At 41.7% G+C, this 17,800-nt stretch overlaps 1 protein-coding gene across 1 annotated transcript in view; it reads left to right on the top strand.

Moving 5' to 3' along the window:
* Positions 1 to 8,940: 8,940 nt before the first annotated feature.
* Positions 8,941 to 17,800, top strand: part of LOC123239864 (zinc finger protein 189-like) — a 97,263-nt gene continuing 88,403 nt past the window's right edge. The window contains exons 1-2 of the mRNA XM_044667179.1: positions 8,941 to 9,099; positions 10,111 to 10,233. Of these exons, the coding sequence (XP_044523114.1) occupies positions 10,201 to 10,233 (33 nt within the window). The 5' untranslated portion in view covers positions 8,941 to 9,099; positions 10,111 to 10,200. The remainder of the gene's footprint in view (positions 9,100 to 10,110; positions 10,234 to 17,800) is intronic.

Below are 17,800 nucleotides of genomic sequence, written 5' to 3'. Positions count from 1 at the left end.
AATGGTTTCTCAGGAGAAACCCCAAGTCAGGAGAAACAAGCAGAGTATCTGCTCACATCCAATCCCACAAATTAACTGTCTTCAACCCTTCTCAACTGCCCCTCACCCAAAGTTCTCCAGGGGGGGTCCCCTGGAATTCTGGGTGAGGCTCTCCCTGTACCTTTGCAGGGATTCCATGCTTTGCATCTGCACACAACAGGTAACCTTCCAGATATTTCATTCCCATCATTTTGGATGCACTATCACATGGTCATTTTTGGTAAATTTTCTATGCTAAACTGAGAAACAACTTCACTCTTTTTAACTCTCCTGTAGCAATTTTCAGGGTGCAATATAAGTTTTCTTCTTTTCTATACAGATGCTGTAGCAATCCAGGCATACATTAATCTTGATATTATTTTAAGGGTGGTCAAAAAACTAACTCTTGTATTGCTTATGATTGATTTCTGAAATCTTGAATTAAATTGAATCTCAAACTCCCCTAATTCCTAGCCTTTCCCTAAGGCTACACTCCTGAAGACTGGCCAGTTATTGCACTCTCCTTAATTTATCTAAAACAATCAATTAACATCTGTATCAAACAACCATAGATGCCTTGGACCATATGAACTCCTGATCTAGGCTTTGGCTGGACCTATTGTCTTAGAATCCAACAGTTTGTATCTCCAGTTTGATTCTCATAATATTAATGTATTGGACCACTTGTCTAATGATCCTTTCCCCCTTCCCCTATACTGTCGTAACCCCAATAAAATAGCAGTATGTTGGCGAAGGGTTAAGCTCTTATCCACCAGAGCTTACTGGCTGTCTGACTAGCTTATGCCAGAACTTTGTCTGTGTGTCTTCATTCTGGCCTTATGTTCTCTTTCCATGAGTCCTTAACCCGTAACCCATTTTCTCTCAGTCCCTGGCCCCCCTTTCTGAGTGTCCTACCCACTAGGAATCTTCGTGAAGTCGGTGGATGGCTTCATTGGGTGCCCAACTTGGATTGGCACCAGAGAGGAAGACTGCCGTTCAGGACCCGGGATGGTCAACAGACCTCAACTGGCCATTGGGGTGAGTCGCTGACCATTAGGAAATGGGTCAGACACTTTCTTCTCACACTGGTTACATATGCTTGCTAAAATCTTTAGTGCACAGGCAAGGATAGAGAGTACCTGAAGGTAAACTTCTGGCATTGATTAAGATCATTTTGCCATGTTATCCTGAGTTCCCAGAAACAGGGGTACTCCATGTACTACAGTGGGACCAAATTGGACAGCCTTTAAGAGAAGCACAAGAAAAGGGACTTAAAGTCACGCCGTCAGTTTGGCTAACTTGGAATGTAGTTAGGGCAGCATTAGAGGCAGAAAACATTCAGGATTCCTGGTCCCAACCTGCCTCACTCTTAGACTTTCCTTCTAAGCTGAATTCTGTCTATCTTGTTCCACCCATTCCTCTGACTACTTTGCTGCTCCACACCCTTTGCCAACTCTGCCTCACTCCCAGCTTGCCCTTCCTCTGGAACCTCCAGGGCCTGATAATCTCCCTCAGGCTGCTTTCACCACTTTCTCTCCCTATTCCTCCCCCTCTCTTTCAGATTGTAGGAGATTCTTCCATCTCCAGGGCTAATCCTCTAAGAGTTGTGGCCTGGGACACAGCTACTATGCCTCTTACTCCCCCACTTCCCACTGGAGCTCAGGACCAGACTAAGTCCTCTTTCACTCCACCTACTCCTTCTCACCCTCCTCCACCCCAGCCTCCACCTAGAGCTCATAGGACTATCACAGTCTAACAGGTGATAGCCAGTGCACCACCTGAAGGAAGGGCAGAAATTCTAGCCTGCCCAGTCATGTAGAGAGAGAATCCTGACAAACCTGAGGAACAATTGGCAGAGCACAAAAATCTTTGAATTTCAAAAACTCAAAGCTCTCCCAGATAGCCTGGTCCAGAATAGGAATCCAGCTCCCTTCAGCAATCAAATATATCAGTCAAGCATTTCTTACACTGGAAGACTGGTACACCTTAGCAGAATCCATGCTTCATGGTGGTGATTATTTGAATTGGAGATTAAAGTTTCAAGATTGATCTAAGGAACCAGGGAAAGCTAATAGAAGAGATAGAAGAGCAGGAGTTGACATTTCATAAGATCAATGAATAGGAGAAGGTGAATTTGAAGCCCTTGATAGGCAGTTGGCATGTAGAGAGCAAGCCAAGGGGCAGCAGACACACTTCTGAAAGATCTTGCATTCACAAACTCTAATGCAGACTCTAAGAAGGCAATGGCCCCCATTAAATCTACAGGTCTGGTGCCAGATTTCTGAGAGTTTGCCAGGACACGGGCACATTAGAACATAAAAATATACAGGCAGCACAACTTAACCGACCCTTGCTTCACATGCGGCAGGACAGGGCATTTTCAAAGGTTGTGTCCAAAACTAAAACAGAAAATTCCTCCTAGCATTTGCCCAAAGTGCCATACAGGCAAGTACTGGGCTTCACAAAGTAGATTTCAAACAGGACCAGAACTAAAGGAAATCAGGCCTCAAAAATGAGAGATTGTTTAAAAACCCTGAATGATTTTCAAAAATTAATGGGTGATAGAAGCTGGCTGAGACCATTTTAAATATAACTACAGGAGAGTCTGAACACTTATTTTTCCCCTCAATGGGGAGATGCTTCACTTTCTTAGCCCAGAGTATTTGGGCCTGAGGCTGAGAAGAAATTAAAAAAGGTGGAATCAGCTTTATATCAAGCAGACTATTCAGAACTGACCCTTCCCTACCTTTAGGGGCTACAGTGCAGAGTACAAAGTACACACCCACTGGAGCATTACATCTAGGAGAGCATGTAGTTGAATGGTTTCATTTATCTAACCAGCAAACAAAATCACTCAGTACTTGCCTAGAACCAATAGTACTGGTGGAAACTCAAATTAGGAAAAGATCTTGGCAGTTAATGGGTTCTGATCCCCATATAATTCACCTCCCAATCACTCAGGAACAAGTTCAAAACTTATTTGCACAATCCTTACCATGGCAAATTGCTTTTGCAGATTTTACAGGAAAAATAGACAATCACATCCCTAGCAACTGTGGAACCTAGAAAGAGTCAGAATTAAAAATCCTGACCCCTGTATGACATTATGGGCCTGACCCTTATATGACATTATGGTGAAATGGAATTATCCACTGGAATCCCAACCTTGCAGACACCCAGTCTCTAGGGACTGACCTTATCTACCCAGAAGACCTTCCCCTTCTCCCTTTGATCTAGTCCCCTCAGGAATTCACCTTATCTACCTTTGGACATTCCCCTTATCTATAAGATGTCCTAACCTAAGGACATTCCTCTACCCTGTTCCATTCTGACTTTTTTTTTTTTTTTTTTTTTTTTTTTTATCCTGGGACTCCATTCTGGGAGCATAGGGCCACAACCAGTAGGCAATGGGTCGCTCAGGGTCACCCAGCTGGGAAGTGTCTGAGCCCGGATTTGAACCTAGGACCTTTCCTCTCTAGGCCTGGCTCTCAATCCACTGAGCTAGCCCAGCTGCCCCTACTTTAGGTTGCAGTTTCTTTAGCAGATGTATTTTTTTTTTTTACAGGGTGGGGTTGCTAGCCCCACGCCCAACCCTCCTCCTTTTTCATCAGGGCTAGGGGCTGTCCTTAGCCCAGGAGTGGTAAGGGTGGGCGATAGGGGTCAAGTGACTTGCCCAAGGTCACACAGCTGGAAGTGTCCGAGGCCGGACTTGAACCTAGGACCTCCAGTCTCTAGGCCTGGCTCTCAATCCACTGAGCCACCCAGCTGCCCCCCCATTCTGACTACTACTCCATAAAAACTCTAGCCCTGGCACAGCTCAGGGTCACTCACCAACTTTAGGTGGGAGACCCTAGCTGGAGCTAGACAATAAAGTCCCTTTGCATATTGCATTGTTGGTTCAAGACTCATTTATTGGGATACTTCTCCGGGCATAACACAACAAAATCTTACAGTTTGTAAAATTAATGCCACTTATTTTTCCAAAGACAACATCTCTGTGTCCCATAACTAATGCTGTAAATATTTTCACTGATGCATCCAAAAATGGTAAACAGCAGCAGTTGTAAACAGTTGTGTCATATTAATGCACAGGAAATATAGCTCCCCCCAAAGACTGAATTAGCAGCAGTAAGGAATATGCTTAAGGACATTGTAGAACCATTTAACATTATCTGTGATTCTTTGTACCTTGTCAATCTGGTAAGTACTCTGGAAACAGCAAAAATTAAGCCAGTGCAAGATGGGGAATTATTTCTTTTATTTCACACCACACAAAGTGTAATCTGGCAAAGACAGAAAAAAATTTTTATGACACACATTCATCCTCACCAGAATCTTCCCCAGACCTTTATCCAAGGGAAATTCAAAAGTGGATACCTTAGAAGCCTCTGCTTTTCAGGAAGCAGGTAATTCGCACTCACAACTACATCAGAGTGCCAAATTTGTAAAATCTCAATTTGCTATAATCAAAAGACAAGCTAAACAAATTATCCAGCAATGCAGTTCTTGTGCACCCTTTTCTTCCACTTCACTTCCCACAGGAGTAAACCCTCAAGGTTTAAAAGGCAATCAGCCAGGGGCAGCTGGGTAGCTCAGTGGATTGAGAGCCAGACCTAGAGATGGGAGGTCCTAGGTTCAAATCTGACCTCAGACACTTCCCAGCTGTGTGACCCTGAGTAAGTCATTTGACCCCCATTGCCCACCCTTACAACTCTTCCACTTAGGAGCCAATACACAGAAGTTAAGAGTTTAAAAAAAAAAAAAAGAATGAAAGGACTCCAGGCTTAGCCTAAAAGTAAAAAGAAAGATTGATTAGTAAGATAGGATCAATGGCCAGCAAGACCCTCCACAACATGGCACAGCAGCATGACTGGAAGGACTATCTTGGTTGCTCCCTGGATGCCCCAGTTCAGGGGCTTTTGTATCCTTCTCAAGAGTGTGGACTTGACTTCTTGCACTCAGGCATTAGGTGGGTGGGGAAGGTCTGTCTGGGATCCTCAGGACTTAGGCTATCAAGGTGTGGCCCAGAGGTCTATCTCTCTTGGCCTGGAGAGTCACAAGGGCAGGAAGGGGGAAGGGAATTCCCGTTTACAGCCTGTCCCAGTTAGGGGTATAGGGTCCCTGCCATCTCTGCACAATGCCCATGTCAATATCATGCATAAAAACGGGCATTCCAGGAAATTCTACTGGACAGGCTATTGTGGAAAGGGCCAACAGAACCTTGAAGGCCCAAATTCAAAAACAAAAAGGAGAGTACCAGACAATCTCTGAAGGCTATATAACAAAGCCTAAGCCTGTAAATTCAAAGAAATTGCATAAAATGGCACTTCTCACCATCAATCCCTTCTCCAGCCCAGAAGGACTATCTGTTACACCCCAGCAAAGGCATTTTGAGTGTAATGAAAAGGATTACACTGCCAGATAGCCTTGGGTTTTTGGAGATTACCAGGAGAATCAGAATTTAGAGGACCCAACAAAATAGTAAGGATGAGTGGAGACTTTGCTTGTATTTCCACAGATAAGGAAAACAGCTGGACCCCCACCAAACATATCAAGCTGTGGAGAGGACCAGATCCAGATCCAGAAGGAGCAGAGGTGCATCCAGGTCTGAGTACTCTCTGAGCTGACCAGATCAAGGAAGGGAAGCAGAGGAGAGGGACAACAGAGATGACATGAATAAACTGCATACCAGCCAAGCTAACAAGACAACTGACAGAACTATCACCAGTGACTGTGCAAGTACCAAAGATGGATGTCAACAAACTCTTAGTGGTATTCTCTATCCTTGCCCTGACAGTCAGCTGTCAAGCTGAGATTCCTTAGTCTATTCCCAAACCCCCATTGTTAAGAAGAAATCATAATGATGGACAAGGGGAAAAGGTTTTTTATCTACACCTAGCCTCTACCTGGACCTGAATTTTGTGTGCAAAATCTCTATTAATACCCAGGCTGTTTTTCCTTTCAGATGGGCATTGAAGGGAACCCTACAACTCCCAAGGCAGCCCCTTGCCCTTTGAAAGATATTGTTAATCGAACAGTTCAGGTCTTTATTGCGTAAGAAACCTTAAAGAAACCAAAGCTTGACCCCTTGGACATCATCCTAAACCTCCAGAGAGTCCAGAACCCCCAAAGGACTGAGGTTCAAGAGAATCAATGCTGAATCATTCTATTCATTTTCTCAGAGAAGGACGATAGACTCAGCATAGTCTATGGACATAATAGATGGTATATTGTTAAAAAAAAAGATGAATATTTAGTATATTTGCACTAAATGACATAATATCTTTGGATCTGAAGGGAATTTTTATTCCATATTGAAAATTACTGCATAGAAGTAAAAAGAGTATCTTATTTCTCAGCTTAGCATATAAATTTTACCAAGAAGGAATGTGTGATACATCATCAATACCCACTTCTTACATTTGGAAGTTCAGCTGCTAAAGCACAGGGAATGTCTTTAATTTGGTACTTGCCAGAAGCCATCAGGGCTGTGAGGTTAGCAGGGCTACTCACAAGCTCTGACAATCCAGCATGGCAGGTTGTCAGGAGGATGGAGATTCCACACTCAGTTTACCCTATATGATTCTTTTTACAGTGACATTCACTTGCATTGAAATTATTGCAATCAATATCCTTATCCAGTTCAAAGGAGACACAGAAAAACAATACAGGTTCATGGCAAGAACAATCACAGCCAAAGACTACCCACTATCCAAAAATAAACCCCTGTACAACCCCCTAGAGTATAGATATTTCCCTTAGAATCAGCCTAGCAAAAAACCANCAAAAATAAACCCCTGTACAACACCCTAGAGTATAGATATTTCCCTTAGAATCAGCCCAGCAAAAATCCAGCAGTTAGTGAGTTAATGCAAGTTTCTAAAGTTCCCAGGAAGAAAATACCTGGCCTGAGTTTGTTCCCAAACTCCTACAGACCATAGAAACAGTGAAAAACAAGGAAATTAAGGCAATGACAAATTAGCACAGAATCACCCTACCAGAACTGTATTCTTAGTGATCCTATAACAGAAAAAAACACCTTGGGAACAAAACATTGGACCAGACTGATATTATTGTATCTTATTGGATGTAATCAACTACCATAACTATCTCCTTGATTGATGAACGGAATGAATAGTATAACGTAACTATATACATAATATAATTAGTTAAAAGAAAATTAAATATTATGCTTAGCTAGGAACTCATGTACTTGTACCTTACGCATTGCTGAAAAGAATAAGTTCAAACTAAGCTACCCCGTAATGAATAATTTTTGACAAGCTTGCTTCTTTGTTTAACCACAGTAAGATATTTGGTAAATGTAAATCTTGTGATGTTTCAAAAGTTAATATGTGACTTTGAATGTATGGGAAGAAAAAAAACCTGTATGAGATCATAAAGAAAAGAGGGTATAAAAATTAAAATCAGCAGATGGCACTAGAGAGAGAAGGAAAAGCCTCTGCACTTTGACTTGCACTCTGGCTCATTTTCATTTCATTCTTCACCATGACATCCTACCTCCAGAGACCCAACCAAGCAAAGAGCCGGCTCTTTGGCTCTTTGCACTCAAGGAGAATATTCTTTCCCTAACATTTCATGGTTTTATTCACATATAATGAGGATCAATCCCTGTTGCTCTAGCAAGAGTAGGTTTGAGACCAACAGGACCTTCATGGGAAGCCCTGGAAGAAAAGGGAAATGTGGATGGAATCAAGAAGATCTGAGGTGGAATTGTACCTGAGACACTTGGTGGCTGTGTGACCCTGGAGAAGTCACTGCATCTCTGCCTTACTTTCCCCATCTGTAAAATGGAGCATCAGCCCAGTAAGATGCTTATGATGAGTCCCTGAAGGCCACAGAAATGCTGGCTGTGATGAATTCCTTTCCTGTGGAATGAGGGATACACAAATGCTGCCTGAAACCCAGGGAGAAGAGAGACAGAGAGAAGCTGGGCTCCAGAAGGAGGGTGTGGACAGAGGGCCAAGCTGGACAGGATGCTCAGGACCAGATTCCAAGACATGACCAGCCCCCTGGGGTCAGGGGCCTCCCCAGTGACCAGAGAGCCCAGATCTTGCTCAGGTAGTTTAAGGCAGAGCTTGAGGAGCTCCTTATTCAGCCCCTCCCTGGAGCACCCCAAGACACCCCGAACTGGTGAATGTCTGATGAGGAGATGGTCCAGCCAAGCCTCAGTCACTGCCACACACACAGGGACACTGGAAGGTTCCCTCTTGGACCTGAAAACACTCTTTGCCCCCTTCACTCAGTCACCAAATGCTGTTAAAGAGGAAGAAGAGCTTTGGGATGCTTGAGGCAAAGGAAGTGCAAAAAGCCATAGACTAGATGCAATCTCTGAGCCTGGTCTGACAGAGAAATACACAGTCTTTGTTCCTAAAATACAGGAATCCGGGCTTTTTTACGCAAGGGCCCTGCTATTAGCATCAATACGGCACAGGAACCAGCCATCCTCCCGCCCCTAATTCAGGACAAGGACCAGCCAGTCGGCCACAGTTTGGTCCTCCCTGAGATGAGGAGGTCGGGCTCAGGGGCTTCTTGGGTCCCTTCTCACCCGAGATCTGAGCTCTGCTCAGAAATGCTTCCGTGTTTCTTTCCATGGCCGCCTCCTATATCACAGGAAGGAGGCCGGGGAGGATCAGAGCTAAAACTACCGAAAAGGAAACTAAAAGGACCCGCTGCAGCCTGGGAGACTCCGGAAGTCTTGCTGCGTGGCCCCTCCTCCACCAGGGCTCCAAAGGAAAGAAATAAGACTTCATTTCCCAGAATGCGTCTGGCATGACGTCCACCAAGGTTTGGCACTCCCATTGTGGAAGACTACATTTCCCGAAATGCCTGGGTCCGGGCACCCAAGTCTTGACACCTCCCTGTGCAGTCCCAGAGCATGCTGGGAATCTCTTCCGGCTTTTTCGTCTCCTGGCTGGGCTTTCTTTGGTCTTTTTTGGGATTGTCTTCCTAGAGATGGTCAGGGGGTCGGAGGGGAGGGTGTCCGTGAGGCTTCTGCAGTGGAGAGTTTCTGCTCTCTAACTCCCGGGGAGCGAGAAGACCCAGGTGGACCAGTTGCAGGTAACTGAGCCTGGGAGTCGGGGTGAGGGTTGAGGAAAGGGAGAAGCTCCTGTGCACGTGCTACCAGAGAGCCCGGGCTGGGGCGGCGTGTGTGGGGATGTCAGTGTGTCTGGAGGGGGGAGGGGCATGTCTCTGTGGTTATAGTTTTAAAGGACCATAGAAAAGGGCCAAATACAGAAGTAGCGGTGTCAGGCGGGGGCGGCTCTCGTCTGGAGCAGGAGCCATGGCGGGGCTTTGCCCTCCCCCAGAGGAGAGAGTGGGCTCCCACTTTCCTCTCCCCATCACCCCCTGCGCATACAGGCACAGGATGGGGGCGGGGCCGGTCAGGACCCTTCCCCAAAAGTTCAAGTGGAGAAGCTGCCAAGCTGAGCTTGGTTGGAGCTGGGGTGATGCCGGTGCCCCCATGCCCAGGAAGGATCTCTGAGGGAGGAGATCCAGGTGGACTAGTTTCTGGTAAATGCACTTGAGAATCCGAGTGAGGGTTGGGGGAAGGGAGAAGCTCCTGTACTGGAGAGATGGGCTTTGCCCTTCCCCAGAGGAGAGAACAGACCCCCTTCTTTCCCCCTCCCACCCCTGCTGGAGGATGAGCATGCAGTCACAGGATGGGGGCGGGGCTGGCCAGGACCCTTCTCCAAAGGTAGGAGGGGGAGAAGCTGCCAACCTGATCCTAGTTGGAGTGGAGGTGATGCCGGTGCCCCCGTGCCCAGGAAGGAGTTCTGATTTCGAGTACAGAACAGATGCCAATACCATTTCCCCCTGTACAGTGCCTCCTGCCTCCCCATTACCCAGCAACCTCTCCTCTTAATCCATCCTGTGCACTCAATGCAGTTTCTGAATGGAACAAAGCCAAAGAGCACAGCAAAGAGGGTGGGGAAGCTTCTTCCTGTCCAGTCCAAGGTCCTTTCCAAGCCTGAGACCACCTGCCTCCTCCTGTGGGGAGAGTCTCATCTGAGGCCAGGGGAAGGGCCCTGGGAGCTCCTCTGAGCCCTCCCCCTCTCTGATTCCCCACAGGCGCACAAAGAGAAAGTCTCCCCAACTTGGGGCTCTGACCCCATGAAGGACCACAGTCTGGCCTAAGCACAGACCTTAGAACCAGAGGGAATGGCCACCCAGATGGAGAGGCCCCCATCCCAGGTGAGTGCAGTCCAGCCCCAGCCCTGGCCAAGCTCCCTCAAGGTGGAATCAAGCAGAACTAAGACCTCTGTCTTTCTCAGGCCTCCAGGGGTGCCATCACTGCTTGCTGTCACTGTGACCTCAAAGGTCACCTACAATCCCCATCTGTGTTCTGGGAGTTTTCTAGATCCTTTGTAGCCCTGCCTGGTGAGCCAGCCCAGATTCCAGACAGGCCCAAGTGCAGTCATTCATTCATCCATCCTTGAGTGTGACAAATTGTGTGTCCCACCATTCCAGAGATGGCCCAGGGACAGTCTCTGCTCCTGATCTCCAGGTTGTGGGGTTTGAACAGGTCAGTCAGGCTTGCCAGGGAAGTTTTTGAAGTTTGGGTTGCGATCTGGTGAGGGCAGACAGGAAAAGGTGTATCTTGATAGAAGAAAAAGGATGGGAATTCCAGGGTAGGGCAAAGGTTTGCTTTTCAAATATTATTAAACTGTCAGGAACTTAGAGTGCAATTAATATATAGAAACTTTATGTCTTTCCTTTTCTTATTAAAATCATTTACCTTGAATCTAACAAGATTATCCTGTTGCTTTCTCAATATCTTTCATTTTGGTTCCTTTATTATTTTATTTCTTAAATTTATTTGGACTATTCTTCTATGCTTATAGAATTCATATTCTCTCTCCCCCTCTTCCTTCCTCCTGCTAAAACTGACAAACAATTCCACTGAGTTGTAAATATATTATTTATCAAAACTATTTCTGTTTTATTAATATTTGTAATAGTGATCTTTTCTGAAAAATTAATTAACTTGAAGATCTTTTTCCATATTTGCATTATTCATTTTCTGTTCCTTCTTTACTCCCCCCTCCCAGAGGCAACAAGCAATACACTGAGTCCTACACATGTTGTCACTTGATAACCTATTTTCATATTATTCATTTTTGGTATAGAGTGATTTTTTTTTTAAGCCCTAAGCCTCAAATCACATTCCCATATAGTCATGTGGTAAGTGATGTCATTTTTTTTTTCATTTCTCTTTCCATAGTTCTTTCAGGGTGGGTAACATTCTTTTATATAAGTCCTTCCAACAGTGTCCTGGCTTATTGCATTGCTACTACTAGCAAAGTCCATTCCATTGGATTTTTCCAGAGTATTTTACTTTCTGTGTACAATATTTGGCTGGTTCTGCTCATTTCACTCTGCATCAGTTGAATGAGGTCTCCCAGTTCATATACAAAGCCTCCAGATCATTTCTTATAGAACAAAAGTATTCCATCACCATCATATAACAAAATTTCTTCAGCCTTTCCCCAATCAAGAGACACCCTCTCATTTTCCAATTTTTTGCCACTTTGAAAAAAATTTTTTACAAGTATTTTCATTATTACCTATTTGGGTCAAAAACCAAGTAGTGTTATAGCTGGATCAAAGGCCTGCAGTCTTTTAAGGGTCTTTTGGAAATAATTCTACATTAATTTCCAGAATGGTTGGATCAATTCACAACTCTTCCAACAATGTATTAGTGTCCGGATTTTACTACCTGCCCTCTAACATTTATTATTTTCCTTTACTTTCTATTGGTCAATCTGCTAGTTGTGAGTTGGTACCTCAGAATTGTTTTGATTTGTACTTTCATTAGGAGAGATTTAGAATACTTTTTCATATGCTTATTGATTCTTTATCTGAAATCTGCCTATTCATGTCCCTTGAACATTTTTCAATTGGGGAATGGCTTGAATTCTTTTATACAGTTGACTTCTTTCCTTATCTATTTGGTAAATACAACCTTTGTTAGAGAGTTTTCTCCTAAAAATTTTTTCCCCCAGTTTGATCCTTTCCTTCTAATTTTGGTTGCATTGGTTTTGTTTATACAACCCCTTTTTAATTTAATATAATCAAGTGCTTCATTTTATATTTTGTAATATTCTCTATATCTTGTTTCCTCTTAAATGCCTTCCTTTTGCATAGATCTGTCAGGTATACTATTCTATGTTTTCCTTATTTATTTATGATTTCATTCTTGATATTTAAGTCTTTTATCCATTTTGAATTATCTTGGTTATAGAGTGTGACATGTTGATCTCAACCTAATTTTTTACATACTGTTTTCCTGTTTTCCCAGCAGTTTTTGCCAAAGTCAAAGTTTTGTCAAGTCCTTGTTGCGAAAGCTCAGATCTTTGGGTTTATGGAATACTGGCTTACTGAGATCATTTACCCCAACTCTATTCCATTGATGCACTGATTCTTCTTTTTCTTAGCCAGTAACAGATTGATTTTATGTTCATTGCTTAATAGTACAGTTTAAGATCTGGTATTGTTAGACCACCAATTTTCAAATTTTTATCATTAGTTTCCTTGATATTCTTGAGGTTTTGTTCTTCCAAAGGAACTGTTATATTTTTTTCTAATTCTATAAAAATGTTTCTTATAAGCTTTGAAAACTCTTGAAAACTTGAAAAAAGCTGGATAAGTTTGGCACTAAATCAGTAAATTAATTTTGGTAAAAACGTCAGTTTTATTCTATTACCTCCTCCTACCCATGAGCAATTCATGGTTTTCCAGTTTAATTGTGTGAAAAGTATTTTGTAGTTGTTTCCATATAATTCCTGTGTTTGTCTTAGTAAATAAATTCCCAAATATTTTATACTATTTAGAGTGATTTTAAATGGAGTTTCTATTTCTAACTCTTGCTCCTGAGTGTTTTTTGGAAATATATAGAAATACTGATGATTTATGTGGGTTTATTTTGTACCTTGCAACTTTGCTAAAGCTGTTAATATTTCCACTAGCTTTTTAGTTCATTTTCTAGGATTCTTTAAGCATACCATCATATCATAGGCAAAGAATTGTCTACCTTAATTTCTTTTTCTTCTTTAATTACTACTGCTAGTGTTTCTAGCACAATATTAAATAATGGATGTGATACTAGACATCCTTACTTTACTCTCCTGATCTTATTGGGAAACCTTCAAACTTGTTCCCATTGCAGATTATACTTCCTGATAGTTTTAAATATATATTGTTTATTATTTTGAGTAAGACCCCAGCAATTCTTATACTTTCAAGTGTTTTCAGTAGGAATGGATGTTGTATTTTATCAAAGGCTTTTTGCGTCTCTTGAGATAATCATATGATTTCTGTTGGTTTGATTATTGAGAATGGTCAATTCTGAGGATGGTTTCCTTGCATTTTTGGTATAAATCCCACCTGGTCATAGTGAATAATCCTTGTGATGACTTAGTGTAGTCACTTTGCTAATATTTCATTGAAGGTTTTTGCATCTATGTTCATGAAGGAGATTGCTTTGTAGTTTTCTTTCTCTGTTTCTGGTGTGCCTGGCTTTGGAATAAGTACCCTATTTGTGTCATAAAAAGAATTTGGTGAGACTCCTCCTTTGGTTATTTTGACACATAATTTGTGTAATATTGGGGTTAGTTGTTCTTTAAGTGGATCATAGAATTCACTTGTGAGTCCAGCTTGCCCAGGGGATTTTTACTTAGGGAGTTCCATGATGGCTTGTTCAATTTCTTTTTCTGAGATGGAATTATTTAAGTATTGTTTCCTCTTTTGTGAATCTAGGCAACTAATAGTTTTGTAAATATTCACCCATTTCACCTAGATTGTCATATTTATTGCCATGTACTTGGGTAAAGTAGCACTTAATCATTACCAGAAATTCTTCATCAGAGGTGAGATCACCCTTGTGGGGAAAATCTATTAGGAGAAACACTAATAAGAGAATCAAAATCTAGGAGCCAAAAAGAAATAGGTTTATTGTGAGAGGGCTAGTGAAGATCAAGACCAAAGTCCCTGAGCCTGAGCAGATGGCTTTTTTTTATGCCCAGAAATCTGATGACACAGTGTGAGATGAAACACAGTTAAAATTAAAATAGAATGAACATAAATCTTACACATGGGTAGTTCTTAATGAATGTCCAAGTGCTGAATAAGCTGGAAGTACAGGAATCCTCACTCTGGGTGGTCACTAATGTCTGTTATTATGATGAACCTTTCCACGGCCTCTGCAATAAGACATTAGACTCTGATTTTTTGCTGACGATTCCTTTCCATGTCAGGAGTCATTTACCTCCTAAAGCTCAGGATGGCAGCTAAGGATGGCTGACCTAAGCCATTGCACCTGGGAGATGGGTGTCCTGTACTCCTGACTGACTGTCTTCTGCTGTACCTGAAGCAAGGTGTGGGGGGCTTGGTAGGAACCTTTAGGTAACAGGTTTCGGGTCAAAGTGACTGGCAGGCAGATTTCATACCAGCCTCAGCCATACGGTAGTCCCTTCTCAGGAGCACCTCTAGTTAGGAGCAACTTGAGATACAAGGTGGCACCATCAGGATTCTTTCTTTCAAATCAGGAGTGGCTATTTGGATTATGAGCTTCCACCAACCATGACTTTCTTGTGAATGACCTCAGTCCCCAACCTCACTTAGTCAAATGTTATCTTTTTAAAAGATGAACACCCCCTCCTTTCCTTATCACATTTACTCTTCTGTTACTAAATATAAAATGACTAAATATATTGTTGTAAGAAATGACATCATAAAGCAAAAACAGGATGTTTTGGCATATCATAACCAGTGTTTTGCCAAACTTTCAATATAATAACAAATGACAGAGTCTGATCCCATTTCAGTTGGAGTCCCCTTTATGCTTTCAGCTAGATAAGAGTCTTTTTTGCCTTTTAGGATATCAAGTAGAGAATTCCTTTTTCATTGTTTTCTTCTTATTAATCTTTCTTAATATTTTTTCCCCAGAATACCCAGTAATTGATTCCTTCTCACAAACTTCAAAAAAATGTTATCACTAGATGAATTCTGACAGTTGTGATGAGGAGGATTTCAGATCACCTCTCTTCTCCACAGAATCTTCTACCTCCCTCAGAATGCACATACCCTCTCCCTAATTCCAAAGGGAAAAGCTTTTCAGAGTGAGACACTTCTCCAGTCTTTACTCTTCCAACATGATTCTCACTTCAGACACAAAATGCCTTTGCCAGTATTCTATTGGGCTCTGAAAGACTAGTCTCCACAGCTGGCTCTGACACTCTTCAAGGTGAAGAGTTTGGGGTGAGTCCCTTGTGTGCTTCAGCTTCTTCAAGTTAGTAGATGAGACCTCAATTAGATGAATTCTGTAAGCTCAACTCTAAATCTTATGACCTTTGCTGGTTTAGGGGTCAATAACATTCAAGGATGTGGCTGTGGACTTCACCCAGGAGGAGTGGTGCCTGTTGGACTCTTCTGAGAAAGAGCTATACAGGGAGGTCATGCTGGAGAATGTGCAAAATCTACTCTTTGTGGGTAAGGACCATTTTCTCTGTTAACTCTGAACCTGCATTAAGGGAATGTCTTAATTCCATGCTAAAGGTACAGCATTTTAAGCCTTTGTCAATGATTCAAAAAGTTCTATATCCCATAACTGGATAAAAGGCAACTTCAAGTCCCCGGACCCTTATTGAGCCTTCATTAGTGCCTCCCACATTCACCCCTTGAAGTTAGAGATATAGAAAGTAAAGGCGGGGCAAAAGGGTAGCTAGCCACGGGTAGAGAGGGTGGTCCTAGATTCAAATGTGGCCTCAGACACTTCCTAGCTTTGTGACCCTGGGCAACTCACTTGACCCCCATTGCCTAGCCCTTACCATTCTTCTGCCTTGGATCCAATACCCAGTATTGACTCCAAGATGGAAGGTAAGAGTTTAAAAAAAACAAAAAGTAAAGGGAAGGGGATGGAGGAGAAGCTATTGGACTTCAACTCATATAAGGAGGAGTAGCAATTATGATCTCAGATAAAGCTAGAGTAAAACTGGATCTGATTAAAAGAGGTGAGGCTGATAATTATATCTTGATTAAAAAAGTAGTCTAGATAATGAGACCATATTAGTTCTTAATATATATGTGCCAACTGATATAGCCTCCGGATTTTTATAGTAGAAACTAAAGGAGAATAAGGAGGAAATCACTTATAAAACCACACTGGTGGGGCAGCTGGGTAGCTCAGTGGATTGAGAGCCAGGCCTAGAGACTGGAGGTCCTAGGTTCAAATCCGGCCTCAGACACTTCCCAGCTGTGTGACCCTGGGCAAGTCACTTGACCCCCATTGCCTACCCTTACCAACTGTTCCACCTATAAGTCAATACACTTATTAGAAGTTAAGGGTTTAAAATAAAAAAAAAATATTTAAAAAAAAAATAAAAAAAAACTATACTGGTAGGGTATGTCAACTTTCCTTTATCACAACTCTAAAGGAATAAAGGGAGTGTATGAAATTTTAGACAAGTTATATTTAATAGATATCTGGAGCAAACAGAATGAAATGGGAAAAGAATATATCTTTTTTAGGTGCTCTTGGAAACTATGCAAAAGACCATGTATCAGGGTATAAAAACTTCAGAGAAGTAATAACTGCAACCTTTTCAGATCATAATGCAATAAAAGTATTGTCAATAAGAATTAATGAATAGAAAAGTTTAAAATTAATTGGAAACTGAATAATGTAATTGGTCAAGAGGGGTGAGTCAACAAACAAATGATGTACAAAGTCAATGATGTCATAAAAGGAATCACAGTGAGGCGACAACATATTAAAAGTTGTGGGACATAACCAAAGCAGTACTTTTGGGGAATATGTATATCCATGAATACTTTTATTAATAAAATAGAAGGAAAGAATGAAAAAGAACAAATTAAAATTCCCAGTAATGACTACATTGCAAATCCAAAAAAATCAAAGGAGAAATGAATATAATTGAAAGTAAAGGAACTATTGAACTAATCAGTTTCTTTTCAAAGAAAAAAAAAAGCACAGATAAAATAAAGTACTAATCTAACTACTCTTTAAACAATTTGGCAAAATAAGAAAAGTAGTCCTGAGGTGTTTTTAGTGTGATTCAAATAGGATGCTGATAGATAAGCCAGGAGGAAGAAAAACAGAAAAAAAATTTTCTTTATGAATAATGATGAAAAAATATTAGTTCCCAGTTTATTCACTATGACCAGGTAGAATTTATATCAGGGACACAAGACTGGTTTACGTTAGGAAAAATATTGGAATAATTGTCCATATCAATGTGCAAACTAATACAAATTACACGATTATCTCAATAGATGAAAATAAAGATCTTCGACAATATACAATGCCCATTCTTTTTAAAAAACCTTAGAAAGCAAAACAATAAAAGGGCCATCCTTGAAAATAATAAGTATTAACTGTATAAAACCATCAGCAAGTATCATATGCAAAGGGGTTCAGTTAAAACCTTCCCAGTAAAATCAGGTCTGGAGAAAGGATGCATATTATCACCACTATTAATATTGTACTAGAAGTGTACGCTTCAGCAATAAGCTGTTTTATTTTTTCTGTAATTGCCTGTAATAACCATTTTAACATGTTTTCAAATGTTTTGAGATCCAAACTGTGTCTTCCTCTCCTCCCTCAGATGCTAATCAATTTGATCTAGTTTTTAATTTTCTTTTTAAATTTCTTTCCATAGTTATTTTATTCATGTTGTCTCCCTCCATTCTTCCCTCCCCATCCTGGAGTTGAGAAGCAATTACACTGCATTATGCCTATATT

The sequence above is a fragment of the Gracilinanus agilis genome, chromosome 3 (assembly GCF_016433145.1).
Source record: "Gracilinanus agilis isolate LMUSP501 chromosome 3, AgileGrace, whole genome shotgun sequence".
Lineage (NCBI taxonomy): Eukaryota > Metazoa > Chordata > Mammalia > Didelphimorphia > Didelphidae > Gracilinanus > Gracilinanus agilis.
Note: the sequence above shows the minus strand (reverse complement) of the source record. Positions and strands in the feature narration are given on the sequence as shown.